This window comes from Lepisma saccharinum, chromosome 11 (genome assembly GCF_977018435.1).
Source record: "Lepisma saccharinum chromosome 11, izLepSacc3.1, whole genome shotgun sequence".
In the NCBI taxonomy this organism is placed as follows: Eukaryota; Metazoa; Arthropoda; class Insecta; order Zygentoma; family Lepismatidae; genus Lepisma; species Lepisma saccharinum.
Window position 1 is genome coordinate 71097392 of NC_139239.1, and position 16730 is coordinate 71114121.

At 37.0% G+C, this 16730-nt stretch overlaps 1 protein-coding gene and 1 non-coding gene across 2 annotated transcripts in view; both read left to right on the forward strand.

The window, feature by feature from the left end:
• LOC145995307 (uncharacterized) overlaps window positions 1-16730 on the forward strand; it is a 39349-nt gene that overhangs the window by 12769 nt on the left and 9850 nt on the right. The window contains exons 3-4 of the mRNA XM_083131911.1: window positions 2190-2398; window positions 4509-4807. Of these exons, the coding sequence (XP_082988037.1) occupies window positions 2190-2398; window positions 4509-4807 (508 nt within the window). The remainder of the gene's footprint in view (window positions 1-2189; window positions 2399-4508; window positions 4808-16730) is intronic.
• Window positions 3422-3493, forward strand: TRNAH-GUG (transfer RNA histidin (anticodon GUG)). The gene has a single exon. It is a non-coding gene; the product is annotated as a tRNA-His (tRNA).

Sequence of the window (16730 nt, forward strand, 5' to 3'; positions counted from 1 at the left end):
TGGACTAGACGAGCAAGGTGACATCTGCGCCCATTGGCTCAAGGACTCCATGTGGAGTAGACGAGCACAATGACAGCCCCGCCCATTGGCTGAAGGTAGAGTGTGATTGGACAAAAACAACTCGACCCCTTAATACCCGCAACATCCCCTCAACACCCCAAACACCTCCTCAACACCTCCCCAAAATTTCTTCCCTGGGGGCGCAGAGTCATTGAAACCCTTATTATTATTATTATTATTATTATTATTATCATTATTATTATTATTATTATTATTATTATTATTATTATTATTACTACTACTTATTATTATATTTTTAAAATATTACATACATTTATAATTTTCATATTCTGTATATCTATACATATTTGCGTAACTGTATACTTAACATATTAATTCATCTAGGACATGTAGATATTAGACTGAAAGCTTAAATGTAACCCTCTTCAATAATAATAATAACAATTGTTGCTGTAACTTACGGCCTATAACGTAGTGTTGCCCATGGGACGAGACGGGACAGGCTTTTAAAAATTCGAGACGAGACGAGATTGATCATGTGTCCCGAGACAAACGAATATTTTCGAGACGAGACAGCATTTCACAGCATTTCTACGAGACGAGACAGGCCAAAGTCTCGTCTCGTGGTCAACACTACCTATAAGTCACAAAAAACAATTATTTTTGTTCTAAAATATCTTTACATTTCAACATTCGAATTGCATTAACACTTTCCAGAAATCTTAGAAAGGGCAAGTACCCCTGGCGCCATCGCTGCCGGCGCCCTTGCCTCAATACATGCTCAAATGTTTGAAAAACGCCAACTAATGGCCATTTTGGCTCTAAATTTATACTTACACCCCCCCTCCTAATTACAATCTTATACCTTCCCAAAGATGGAAAATTGTGGATAAACCTTTGGAGGGAGGAACAGTGGCATTAGAATATCTCAATACCTTGCAAAAATGCACATTTGAGCTAAATAGCAGTTATTTGTCTAAATTTTCTTCTTTGCTTAGGGGACAGTTGAAGGGGCGGACTTGTTATGCAAGGGGCGTTCTCACGCTTATGATGGAAATAAAAGTAGAGACGAAGAATTATTTTGTCTTATTATTTAACCTAATATACGTATATATAATAATAATAATAAAGCACATAAATTGTGAAAATTGCAAGTAACGTAATCAGATAGCTACTATGCAAATATTACTAACGATTTTAGTGTTCATATATCTTCGCTGTTATTGACGGTCATTTGTTTTAAATAGAGTTGTTGAGTTGTTATTTTTTGTTCACTTTATGCACACACAGCCTACTTGAGACTGGAACTACAGAATCATTACGTACCTTCATCAGGCAACGACGTTACCACTAAGCCATGGGATATCTCTGAACTGTAGGTCGAGTCCCGATTAGCCCATTAGGCCCTCATCTGTCTACAATCCAAATTTCAAAGCACTAATTAATCATCTCTTTCGTTCCTTCATAATTTCTAGGTTAAAATCAAATGAAACATGTAATTTAATACAGCCACGTGGAGAAGCGAAAATACATTGACGTGCTGTGCTTATGCTGTTTATACTTCAAGACTCGGTGAGACCAATACGAAAACGACGCAGGTGTTTAAACTCCAAAACGAGACCGAGATAATCATTTACAGCTCGAGACGACACCGAGATTCTGACATGTCTCGTATCGACTTGTCCCGATTCCAGCACTGTTGCCATGCAATCAAGGGTATGTTAGTCCAGTCCGAATTAGCCCATCAGGACATTAAGTGCACTTGAAGTTTGACAACGTTCCTTTGCATTATTTATTTGTAATTATAAAATTACATTCTAGAAATGTTTGACTTTATTTCAGTGTTGTTAATGGTCCGGGAACAACCCATGAATTCTAATGGGTTGTATTGGGTTCCCCAACAGGACCGGAATCTTTTTTCTCTCGCACAATTTAAATTCTGTCCAAGTTGCGTATTGTTTCATTGAAATGAAACAATAAGCAACTTGGATCGTATTTAAATTGATCCGGGAAAAAGGTCCCTGGACCGAATTTAAATACTTTACAGATAAAAGTGTTCTTTACGGTCCAGAATATATTTACGCTTGCTGATTTTTCTCGCCTGGACCGGAATTGAATTTATTTAAAATTCCTGGATCTTTTACAACCCTGCTTTCTGTTAATTCCAGGTGCACCAAGGCTCCCTTTAGGGACCTCTGGAAGAATAGCCGTCATCTGGCCGCTGTGGGCTGTGCTGATCGTGTACAGCATCTACTCAGGAAGCATCATTTCCTTCTTGTCCACGAGTGAGAGGAGCGTCAAGTCGATCAACGACATCATCAAGTACAAGTTCACAACAGTCTCTGACGAATATCCTCTCTTTGACTTCTATTACAAGGTCAGTATCCTGTGTGGAGACTTTGGCAATACATTATGTATTGTTGTGTTTATGTGGTCTTTAGAGATGGTACCTGGACGGCCATTCAAAAATCGAGACGAGCAGGGTCGGATTAAGGTGGGTGCTATTGATGCTGCAGCATTAGGCCCATTCCTGAAATAGGCGCATTCCTGAAATAGGCCCAGATGAAAACACGAGAATTTTCCGAAAGCTGAACAGTTTTCTTTTGCTATATTAACCTGAAAATAAATCTTAGAATGAAATTTGGAGCCCCAATTTCGGACGCCTAGACACAGGTACTAAAATTTTCACCTTGAAAGTTAGTTGTATACAAACAAAAATCGGCGGTATGCAGCATCAGGCCCAAATTCGTCTTAATCCGGCCCTGACTCCGAGTAAATTTAGTAAATTAGAATGAGTTAATGTGGATTTGTCAAATCAGAATTACTTTACATGTTCTTGATTGGCTGTCTGATTTTTTTATAGATATGTTATTTGTGTGACTTGATGTATTTATCTACACAGCCCAACACCCCTCCATAATAGTTTCCATGAAAGTTCAATTTATAGTCGTTTTTGAACTAAATATATTTCTTGCACCACTTTAAAATTGACCTCCACATGGAAAATTCTGGATAAATCTCAGTAGACACACGCGCAAACAAATTGCGCTTCTTAGATACAGCAGAACGTAATTTTCTGAAACTTATGAGTATGACTGGCTATATAATCTTAAAGCTTTACTAAACCCATTTTTATTATCGATTTACACGATAAATTCTTACTTTCGTTGAAAATAACGTTTGAATAGCCATCCCATCGCGCTCCAATGTAAAGCTTAGGGCAATCAAATGACGAACGAAATTCTACAGGGGGGAAGAACAGGTGTGGCGCCGCCACCGGAAAAGTTTGGCAATGAACAGCCCCATTGTAGCCTGAGCTTGCGACCAGTGCGCAGTCTACCGCGCAAGTGTTGCGACAGAGATTAGTGAAGTTTCAGCGATCGCCGCGTGCCTCGTTGTAGCCGTGATCGTCTAGTGGTTAGGACATTGCGTTGTGGCCGCAATAACCCAGGTTCGAATCCTGGTCACGGCAATGGTGACATTGCCACGGCATGAGGTGATACTTTTTTTTTTTTTTTAATGTTATAGTTGGTACTTGTCTTTGTCTTAAATATATAACTCAAGTTACTTGCGCAATATTTCGTTTCAATGTGCAAATTGTAGAGTTTTGGGAAGTTAGACAGAGGAAATTAATATTAGAAACAATGACGACACTTACTGCAACCCTTACAAGATAAGAGTTTTTGTTTTGTTGGAATCCCCCTGTCCCTCCGGGATAACGCACTCTGGTTTTGCCACAAGTACAGATTTTGCGTGTCGTACTGAGGCGCAAACTTAACGCGAAGTGTCCCACAGAATTTTGTTCATCCACCAACTTTCTCTGCTACTACCATTACTCTTATTTCTTTTTTAAGTAAGTGAATATAAACAAATTCTGTTTACACATTTTATTCACACGATATGGTGAGGTTAAGTTGATTGTTATAGGTATAAATGGGTGTAATGACGTGTTCGAACTGGAAAAATCTAAAAAAGGTGAATTTTTATGGAAAAAAAATTGATGGTCCTAGGATATCCGTTCTTTCACAAAGATTTGACGTTACTTGTGCAAAAGTGTCATTTTCACTTTAAAATTCATTTCGGGTACTGACATTTATTGAGAATTATATAAAAAAAAGTAATAAAAAGTACTAAGATGATTCAGAAATTTTCTTTCCTCTGTCAGGATCCATTGATTGAGTTTATGTCCTTTTGCTTTTTTGTGACCACTTTTTGCTAACACGAAGATGAAGACACGGGATGATATGAAGAAATTGATGAAGGGACACTCACAAAAAACATCAATGCCGGTATTCGAACCCTGGATCTCTGGTGCTGTAGCGTGCTGTGTTAACCACGCCGAGTCGGAGGTCGGTCTCTTTGGAAAGAATTTCGAGATGTAGAATCTGGAAAAAACTAGGAGAACCCGTGATCTCTCTTTCAATTCGAACTAAAATGAAAATATAGCTGTAGAAAGTTATAAAAGTTGCTCCATTTTCTCTCTTCAGTATGCTGTCAAGGAGAACTTCGATCAATCCGTGACAGACTTCATAAAACACATGCAAAAGCCAGGGGCGACAGAAGACGATTACATTGACGCAACCACCCAGGAGGGAGTCCTAGAGATGCAGAAGAAAAGTTTCTATGCATTCACCAGCGCGGGAACTGCAATTGACTTTTACTTTCGCAACAACTATACACATCGGGAACGGTGTGCTGTAGACTGTCTTCTTTTACCGCGAGCTGCTACTAAATTAGCATTTGTCCTGACGAAAGGATCTCCATACTACGAGCTGTTCAACTGGGGGTAAGTAAAACCGTCCACGTACTACCAAATTAGAACTTGTTCTGACCAAGAGGTCTCCCTACTGCGATCAATTCAACTGGTGTAAGTATAACTGTCCGTGTACGTCGAAATAACAAATTGTACTAAGATAAGGATATTCCTATTACTAGCTGTTGAACTGGGGTAAGCAAATAAGAACTTGTTCTGACCAGATGATCTCCATATTATGTACAAGCTGTTCAATGCATTCTTGCACAAGGACGACTCTTTGGCGCCTGCATTTGCAACCGGTATAATTCCCAGTACACTAATATCCTGTCAATTCCCCTGTCTCTCTCTGTCAGTCTTCCCTACCTCTCTCTTTTTCTAGTTATCTTTGCTCTCTCACCCTCTTGCACACAAACACACACGCAAACTCTGTCTCTCTCTCTTTCTTCCCTGCTTCTCTATTTCTCTAGTTGCTTTATTTTGCTCTGTTTCTCTCCCTTACAATCTCTTGCGTTCTATCTCTTTATATCTTCTCTACCTCTATCTTTTTCTCTCTCTTTCTCGATCTTCCTAGTTATCTTTTCTCTTACCCTTCTTGCTTTTCTTGCACTCTTTCTCCCCTTAAATCTCTCTCTTTCTCTCTTCCATTTTCTTGCGCTCTATCTCTTTAGATTTTTCTCAATCTCTCTCCTATTCTAGTTCGATTCCCTCTATTTCTTTCTCTCTCTCTCAGGGTGGAAAGTAGAGGGGTGCTAGAATTCCAACTCGCCCGGGTGAAATTTATATCAATTCGCTCCATGAATAGGATTTAGTGCTGTGATAATAGCATCATGCCTACATTAGTCGATCTTGTTTTTAGATTTCTTATCAGCCATCGTTGTCGCGTGTGACGGTCCTGTGGATCCTCACAATATAATTAATTATATGTTTATTGAAATTATTAATTTCATATTATACAAATCACTTTATATTAACGGTTCAAAGAAATGTATAATTATTACTTTGTACAACGTTAATTATGTTTTATGTTATTCATTGCACTATACGCTGTATAAACGAGATATTTGGAATTCTAACGTTGCTATAGCAACGAGAATCAATAGTCATTATGTGGTAATGTGTGTGGAAAAAAATGGAAATATAGGTAATAGTGAACTGCATATTGCTCAGTTATTTCACGAATAGAATAGACCCATAGAAGTTGTATCTTCACCTTCGCGTTTTAGTTTCAAATATTTATGAACGTCACAGTATAATTGGTGGTCCAGTATTGTGGAACGTTATCAGCACGATCTTGAGTGATGTGTTTTGCGTGTTAACTTACACCATTGTTCTCGTGAATCTAGTTTGTACATAAATTTATGTTATGTACGCATCAAGTAATCCTTATAATCTGAGATCCAAAACAAGTCTTACAGCTAGATCTATCAATTGTGGTGATGAACCTGATGAATCACAAAATAAGAATGGTGCCATGAATATGGTGAAGTGCTGCAAAGATCCCAATAAGGAAAGGTTGGTAGCTTGTGAAAATTGTGGCCATTGGTATCATTTACAATGTTTGGGTTTGTCCGATAAGCATTGGGAGTTATACCAGTTAAATGAAAATTATTTCTGTACAGATTGTGCCGCGGTGGCTCAGTCGGTAACGCGTCTGACTACCATGCTCAAGGTCCCGGGTTCGATCCCCGGCCGGTTCAAATCCGGGAACTTTTCTAACGATGGAAGCGGCCCCGGCGCCCACCCAGCGTCGAATAACATGGGTACCTGGGGGAAACCCTGGGGGGTAAAGGCGGTCAGGGGCGTGATGCTGATCACATCACCCCCACTCACGACCGGATCAAGAAAGTGTGGGGCGTTACCCCCACACCCCCTATACGCCTTCATGGCGTGGTGCTAAGCACAGGGGAACACTTTACCTTTACCTTTTTTTACAGATTGTGACCCATCTTATGATCCGTTCAGTATTGAAGCTTTTGTGCAATGGAAAAGAAGTCAAGAAAATGGTCAAGAAATTGACATTCGTCCTTCTGTGTTGGCAGAGACGTCAACGGGGCAAAGTAATGTTCCTTTTCAAATGTTTGATCTGCTGGCAGAGTTAAGAAAAATCAGCGAGTCACAACAGATGGAATTTACAAAAATTAGGGAAACTCAAGATTCTATGAGGCAAACTCAAGATTCATGAGGCAAACTCAAGAGTCTCAAGAGCTTAAGTTTACAAAAATGAGGCAAACTCAAGATTCTATGAGGCAAACTCAAGAGTCTCAACAGCTTGAGTTTACAAAAATGAGGCAAACTCAAGAGTCTCAACAGCTTGAGTTTACAAAAATGAGGCAAACTCAAGAGTTTCATCAGCTTGAGTTTACAAAAATCAGGGAATCTCAACAGGAAATTCAAAATTCACAGAAACTACTCAAGCTTGACTTCCACGAATTGAGTACATCGTTACGAAGGGAATTAGCTGAAGTTGCCGAGTCCTGCAAATTAGCAACACGTTCATTACATCAGGAAATGGAAAGAGAAGTGCAAGGACTAACAGAGAAAATCGAGGAAGTCAACACTACTTGTACAGAGAATTCTGATAAACTTGCTGGATTGAATGATCAGATTACAGAATGGCAGAACAATGTTTCAGGGTTATCTCGGCAAGTTCAAAGACTTGAAGCCGTTGTGAGCAAGGACGAAATAACTAAGCGCGTGGAAGCATGTGAGGAAAATATTACTAATTTAACATCTAAAATCTCGACTAATGTTGAATCAAGTAATCCTGTACAAGTTTACAGTTCTCATGTGGATAGTAACTGTCAACCTGGTATTCCTGCACGGAACCTAACCTCTCCTAAATCATCTGATTCTTCAGCGTGTGATGTTTCTGATGATGAACACAATCGCATTGCTTCACAAAGACACAAACGTTCTAGAAATAATCGAGTGAGAACTAGTAATACTAACAAGTTTATGTCAATCAACCCGTTCTTTATATTCTGATGGTTCTGGTCAGGAAAGAAAGAGGCAAGTAAACCAAAAGTCAGCAAATCCCCAAAATCATCGATGTGATTATCCTGACAATTGTATGCGTTCGCTTATTCAAGAACCTCGACGGTTGGTAAGATTGAATGAACTTACTGTTCTTCCTAAATATTCTGGAGATCCTGAAAAATCAAGCCCGCGTAAGTTTATTAAAACTTTACCGTCCTACTTAGACTTACTGCATGTTCCTGACATGCAAAGGCTTGAATGTATTACTAATTGTTTTCAAGGACCTGCAGAAGGTTGGTATAATACTCATGTCGATTCGTTTACATCATACAAACAGTTTGTTGACGAATTTCTGAATCACTACACGTCTTATTCGTTAACTCAGGCTCAATTATCTGAACTTAGAAGTCGTAAATATGATCCTAAATCGACGAGTAGAATGGAAGTTTTTTTACTATTCGTACGCATTCAGCATATTATAATTTAGTCGATCGTCCGAATGATGCAGAAGTTATTGATATTTTAATCAATCAGTTGCCCACATCTATTGCACAAACAATATTAGCTGCTAGATTAGTTAAAATGGACGATGTAATTGCTTTACTAAAGAGGTTGGATTTAGTAAATTCAAGATCAAACAAGAGTTTTAATGTTCATGATAATGTACGTGAAAAAAATTTCCGACATGATGGGAATAATTCTAAACGTTTTACCGACAATAATAGTGCAAGGGCAAAACTGAGAGTTCAAAGTGTTGCTAAAAGTTCATCGTTTGTGAATGATGATGAACCTAATGGAAATCAAGGTTCAAGACGTAACGTAAGACCTAATGATAGTGTTCATTTTGTTTCTTCTAGCGATGAAAATAAAAGAATTAAGATTCCACGTACAGATGTTCCATTTGTTGCTGAAAACCAACAATCAAACTCCAGCCAGAAGACGATGATATTTAATAGAAATAATAATTTTTGGAAACCTAACCTAACTAGCAGACCATATAATCGTTACAGACGTAATGGTGCAGGAACTCAAAATTTCCGGCAAAATAGAAGTCCACAAAGCTCACGATACTTCAACAATAATGGTAGATTTATGAGCAACAGTTTCAATGCCAGAAACGAGCAAGAACAACAGCAATTTACACTGCGTCCTAACTCTCAGTTCTCTAACAATAATTTCCACTCATTCCAACCATGCAGTGTATGTGCCAATTGCGGATATTCGTCTTCTCAGTTGTCTACGGGAAACAGTTGCAATGCAACTGCAGTGGCGAATACTCCATTAAATGAAAATGCTCCATCTTTCGATCCAAGAGAAACTTCTTGTAAACAGTTCATTTCTTCTGTCCCTCAAGAAACATTAAACAAACGTCGCGGGTGAACGTGGACCAGTTTGCTTGCACTAATGTAAAGCAGGATCAGTCTAAATCATATCGTAGTGATATGGTACGAAGAAGAACCTACTTGGACTTTAAATGATACTGGCATACATACTCCTATTACTGATCAACCTCTTATCACAGGAACAGTTTGCGGTATTAGCATACAATGTGCCATTGACAGTGCAAGTCAATGTAATTTGATCAGTTATGAGTTATAGTGCAGCATAAAATTTATTATTCCGACTGCCAAATTGATTGCAGTGGATCAACCTAAGTTATTACAGTTTGTAGAGCAATCTCTCAAACTGCAGTGTTTTGATTTCACGTTATATCATGTGGAATTGTGGAAGATTCACAAGATGATACTTCTTCTATTTGGTTAAAAGCTCAACGAGGAGATGAAAAATGCAATAATATAATTTCTCACCTGGAAGATAGTACAACTGATAAAGACTTTTCAAAGTATCTTCTTCACAACAAAATTCTTTTTTATATACCCAATTCAGATGAAATTTGTAAACTTGTAGTGCCACGTGAGCTTATACCTTTGGTATTGCACAAAATGCATGATTTAAATGGACATTTTGGTTATCAGAAGGTTTTAGCAGCTTGTAGAAGGGCATATTTTTGGCCGTACATGAGAAAATCAATTAGAAATTACCTGATAGATTGCTTAGAATGTGCACGAACAAAGATTGTAGGTCGGCCGTTGCGGAGAGATGCATATCACGTCGTTTCTCACCAACCTCACGATTTCCTCTCTATTGATTTAATCGGAAAATTACCAAGATCACGTACATATGAATATCTCCTCACAATTGTAGACGTTATGTCAAAGTTTGTTATGATTTATCCGTTAAGAAAAGCGATTGCCAGGGAAATTATCAATCCTTTTGAAGAACAATATTTTAAACATTACCCTGTATGTAATGTATTATTATCAGATTGTGGAAGCCAATTTACATCAAATGAGTGGAAAGCCTACATGGATTCAAGGAAAATTAAGCATATTACTACCACTACATACAATCCGAAATCTAATCCTATTGAGAGGTACAATAAGGAGATTGTTAGGTTACTGCGATTATTCTGCAATGATAATCACACCAGTTGGTATCCAAAAATAAATTCTATTATTCAGTTATTAAATCATTCATGCTCTTCAGTTACCGGATTATCTTCTAGTGAACTTTTCTTACATGAAGATATAAACACAGATTAATAAGATCGCTTACTTCCTATCTCTCCTTTGTAATCTGTGCGTATACCAAACCGGACATATGGAGCCACCCTACGGCTGTTTCGAAACGTAAATCGTTGTCATAGCAACCTCTCCGCCAATCATATCTTACTCTTGGCAGTGACAGTTGAATGCGTCTCAGCGCAATGATCCGCTCACCCCACCCTTCCATTCCTGCTTTTATTTTCTGCTAATAATTCGGGACATATCTCGTAAGGTCGAATTAATTATTTTATATAAGTGCATAAAAATGTTCTACAAGGATAAATACCATTGTTCAGTTAATGCACGTTACGTTTGAATGATTTCTACATCTAAGTTACGAGATATACAGAATAAGTAGCCCAGAAGCACAACATACGAAAATAATTTCAAGTTCCTGAAATTCCAGCACGTAAATCATTCCGTTGGGCATGAAAAATGGTCCGTGTATTATCTGTGGTAATAAGTATTTTTATGTCGTATTCTCCCTATTATGCGTTGCTTTTCTGACATTTTGGGCAAATCGCGATTTTATCTTGTGTAAACTCTACAACGATTACTTTGTTCGTAGATCAATGCGTTTTACCCCTCCCTCGTCGTTGTTTATTTAGCGTCGCATTTTTCCAATTTTAGGCTAACCGCGACGATGCTATGAAAAATTGATGACACAAAGAAAGCTCTAACAGGGATTCGAACCCAGGACCCCTGCATTAACCGAACAATGGTATTTATCCTTGTAGAACATTTTTATGCACTTATATAAAATAAATACTACGACCTTACGAGATATGTCCCGAATTATTAGCAGAAAATAAAAGCAGGAATGGAAGGGTGGGGTGAGCAGATCATTGCCCTACCCAAAGTGTTCTAAAGGGCGCTCGAGCCATGTTGCAACATTTCCCAAATTGTCTCTTTCTCTTCATAACAATTGCTGCACAGTTTAACGTGGGTGGCAATCTGCAGGATACAGCATACTTAATACCAGCAACTGTTTCTGGTGCCGTCACTGTAATTGTCTCCCTTGGGTAGGCCTACCATATTCAATCGCAAGATGTAGACACTTCTGATTTACCAACATAGAAAATTCCATTCATCTGTCTATGGCCTCATAAACCGAAAGACAAATGCATCCACTTTCTCTGCAATTGATATCAGTGGAGTACCCTGAGAGGGGGGAGGGGGGAATTTGATGCTGAAAATGCCAGGGAAACAAAAGACAGGATTCGAAGGTTTTGTCTCAGGAAATAAGAAAAAATCATAAAACGTATATTAAAAACTACTGATGGAACATTAACGCTATTCATCTAACGAAACCATTACAAATCGGCTGGCGGCTTGTAGGTATGAAATATACTGGAATAAAAGATATATAGTCAGTCAGTACTTGTTTTCCAAACTTAACCACCATCCTAAGAAAATTGGGGACCTACAAGTGAGTAGCGTAACCCAGTCTGGGAAATCTCCTATAACAGCTGAGGGTTCGATGTGCTGACCCTACGTCACTCCATTACTGGTTGAAGATCTCCACACCTGTAGGTAGGGTTGTGGGAGGCAGACTGGCAGTCAGTTGATAGGCCAAGACCCTTCCAGGGCTGTAGAGCAGTGGATCTCAACCTTTTTCAGTCGGGGACCCACCTTGAAGGATATTACACTTCATGGGACCCATAAGATGGGAACAAGCGGAATTACTTTGTAGGGGTGTGCACCTAGTCTATAATCATATATTTGCTCTTTTACAACAACACGGCCTAAATTTAAATTGTTAAAACAATATATCTAAGTAATTTAAGGTAATAGGTTTTTAAGACCCAGTTAACAAAGTTTCGAACCCAACTTCCCGACCCACCAAATGTCCCCTCAGGAACCAGGAGTTGGTCGCACCCTATAGGTTGAGAAACTATTCTGTAGAACCATGGGTTATGTTATGCTGTAGATGAAAGTAAATATTTTACACTACAGTTAATTTCTATCACAACTTACATTCAGTGTTCTGTAGATGAAATAGTATTTTGGACAATACGACATAGAAACTAGATCAGTGACATCTGCCATGAGAGAATAGAATAAAATAATAGTTATGAGTGACACAGCTCATTGGGGAAGTTATCGAACAGAATAATTTCTGGAATAAAATTGTAATTGATTTAATTCTATCAGTCTATTTCTCTGTAAAAACTACTATGATGGTGATAATGAATAGTTATAGGAAAATAGAGTAAGAAAAGGTCACACCTTACACAAGTTAACCTAGAATGCCTATATAGCAACCACCTCATCTCGAAGTTGTACCTATATGGAGACGCATAGTGGTTCGGATCCCACTTTAAACTCTAGTTCCAGTCCCAATTGGCCTTACTGTGAATAAAGTTGACTTAAAACACCAAATCAATCAATCAATCGAAGTTGTATGAAATTTCACTTTTCTGGTTTGCATGAGAGTAATTTCAACCCATTTCTAAAAACGTGTGAATGTTTGTAAGATATATTATTAACTAATCACTGCATGCTTATTCATTTTAGTATTTGTCAAAAATCCCTAATTTTTAATCTAGAATGGGAGTAGGAGTATGTCATACAAGCGAGTTTTGTTCGAAGTTACTTACTGGAACCACTCTACATATTGACTACAATTTGATCATATGGCATTACATATTTCATAGTTACACAAAAATCTGGACTCGAAATATGAATGTCTTAGAATAAAAAACAAAGCAGTCATTGAGTATGTAGGATCAAGCTAGATAAGCACACTCCCAGCCCCCCACTCCTAAACACACACACACACAATGGAATTAAAAATACACCACTGAAAGATCTTATCCTGCACAGATATGTATTTTATATATTCATATACTTAATACAGTACTGAATATGATACAATCCATGCATTCAGAATAAATATTGCACATGAATTTTTTAAAGCTAATTAAAAAACAAAAGAAATGTGCAAATTTCCAGCTGATGACAAAGAAACCAACAGTATGTTTTGCAATTTAGAGAGATTTCACACCAAAGTGACATGTGACATATGCCACTTGGAAATGAACCAATGAACAGCAACATTTCACTCATAGTGGATGCCATATTGACAAAATCCCTGCTACTTCTAAATAATGTCACACATGTTTCTAGTCAGTCTAAAAGAAAGTGAACATAAAGAGTTAATAAATAATCATTCTTTCAAGCTTCACACTATCAGGTCGATCATTGGTGCATGTTTCTCATATCGTCCCTTCCATCAAGAAGTAAATTTAACTTGGCCTCGTATTGAACATAGGTGTCTCACTCATGATGATTTGCTGCAAGGGCTAGACCATCCAATGTGTCATGTCTAAATGTTAAGTGATTGGCTTATTCCTACCTAATGTGTAGATTATACTTTCCTCAAACTTTTGATCTTACCAATTATTGACCAGATTGGGAGATAATGAAAGCACTTTAAGAAATGTCATTACTTTTTTGAGAAGAACTGGGCTCTTATACTGTCTCTGAGGAAGTTCGTAGTTTTGTGTATATCCTTTGCAAGTCTTTATAACATTTCACTTTCAACCTTTCTCAAGGGGCTCTTCACACCCATTTTTTAACTCAGGTATGGGTTCGATACCCGGTGGAGACCCGTAGTGTTTCGGATCCCACTTTAAACGGTAGTTTCAACCAAATTAGCCTTTCTGTGCATAAAGTAGACCTAAAAGAACAGTTCAAACTCAAGTAAGGATATTAGATAAGAGGATTCTTCCTCACATACATTGAATGGCTCAATATGATCATTATGCCTACAAGTCCCAAAATTTATTTCAAGCATCTTACTTCCAATTACACATATAAATTATATTGTTAGCATTAAGCATATGGGATATAAAGTAAAAGACTATAAGAAATCCTTAAAACCCTACATCAAATAATTTCCACTGTATTGAATATTATCATAATATTGTTAATGAAATTACATTAGACAAACCATTGTGTCATACTGATAGGTTTCTTGGTCGGACACTCACTATGGTGACATGTTATACTTCACCAAGAATGAATTTACATGTTGAAATACTCCAGAAGAAGAGAACAGTTTCAGAGTAAGTACATTACTCTTAATGATTTAATACTCATACTGTGGAAATGTAAAACATTATATTCTATTGCTAATAACAAATGTAAGGGAAAATAAACAAACACGTTGTTATTCAGGTATATATATATATTTATTGAATCACTAGTAATTAATATATTTTGCATAAGGTATGATAATCTCTTTGAGGTCCTACAGACTTTCACTGGAATAAAAGTTACTGAAATTATTAAAGCATCATTAACACACTCAACAAACATTTCCATAGTAGGTTCACATATGTACAGTCTCAAACAGAAAAATATGTGCATTTTATTTCCTTTAATCAAACTTTTCAAATATTTTACGGGACTGTTTAGCTGAAAATCATCTTTTTCATCCATCCTGCTTGGAATATTTAGTGAAACATTAAATACATTTGTTTCTAACATCCTCAAGCAATGTATCGTGTTGTTAGGTGTTATGTACTTTAAGCAAAATTTATCTCTAAAGCATATATTTTTTTAATGCAGAAAAGGGAAAATACAATTTCTTATGCATGAGCCACATAACTGATGACAATGTTATTCCATAAGAAATGCAATATACTTACTTGGTTCTACATCTGGGTATGCATCATGCACTAACTTATTTCTATTAGAATTCATAAACATTTTCTCTGAAAAATTATCTCCACAAACTCTGTAACTTTTGTATATTTTGTGCCTCAAGTCCTTTCGCCATATTTTCTCCAACTATATCTCAGCTCTACGAGAAAAATAAAAGACGAAAAATTATTTTAGAAACATATAACTATGCAAGACAAAGCATTCTGCATTTTATGTCACTCAAAAAAGATAAATTCCAAGATGCAAGAGTTGATAGTGAGCTAAGGTCAAAGCGTGTCAACACAAAGAAAAGTTACTGAAAATGAATATGCATTAGATCGCTATCTGTATCTGTTGAATAAAGTAGTGTCAAATGTATAAGGGTCCATTCTATGATAGCTCCTTCAACAATTGCGCAAAATCTTATGAGCTTGTCACCATTCAATTGATTTATTTTTACTCAATTTTCACATTATTTCTCATCGTAACTAATTCTTATGGCACCATACAGTGTGTGGTAATGCAAATAAAAAAATATTATAGATATTGCATTAAACTTCCTAACATATGAAGCAAAGTTTTACCACATTATCTTTTAGAAAGAGTCCCTGAAGCTTACTGCCTAACCTACAACTGGCTAACAATGCAATTTTTGTCATTACATGGATCATGGAATCTATTCCCGGGAGTGCTTTCCAGAAAAATGTTATGACACAACATATTTCTGAAGAAGATACCAGGACAGGAAATATGTCAACAAATCAAAATCACCCCTACCATCTAGTAGATCAAAGCCCATGACCAACAACAAGAGCTATTACAGCAATAGTATTAACTACAGGTATAATTAGATGATTCCATCAACAAAATATATTATTATTAATAATAGGAGTAACATCCATAATTCTGTAGGGTTGGATTAAAGCACATAGATTAAAATGCGATTTGAAACACAAAATCTTCCTCCCGTGGAACCAGTGAGAAAGGATTTTTCTTTACAGTAACACATGTTCGTAAAATATTTTGCATATATTGCACATGTAGGTTAGTTACACTCATTTCGTTTCCAAAACTAGTGATTACTTATGATTTGGTTCAATGTATGCTTTCGTAGTTAGGTTAGGCAGGCCAGGTTTGGTTTTCTTAGCATTATAAATAAATTACCTAAATTCATTTTACTAAGGTTCCGATTTACTTCTACATTAATTCCCACTAGTCTACGATACTTACAGTCCCTTGTCAATGGAAAATACATTGTCCTTGGGAAGCGTGCAAGCTTGCATAAGGTAATTTTTAAGTTGTTTTTTCAACATAAATATTTTTTTAAAAAAAATCCAAAGAGTGCTAATTACTTTAAGAAAGGTTCAAATTTCGTGTGACAATGATTGATAAATTCTACGATAATTAGTCTTCCTGCTAAGAGAATTTTTTTAAAAATCATAGAACGATAGGAACCGTTACCTTAGGTTTCATTGCTTTAATATTTACACGCTTTTTTTCATCTCCTGTACATGTTGACAAAGTTTTAAATGCTAGAGGAAATAAACTTCATGCAGAAGCGAATAGGAGCGCGATAACTTGCAACTTTCTGCATTATAACATGCACAAATGAGCTTTTCCGAACTTCAAACAAACTTCAAGTCATTCCTACTATTCTCGTTGGCTTCCTATCCTCCTGTGTAACTTATAAATAACATTAAGTTACAAAATCGAACCTTTAA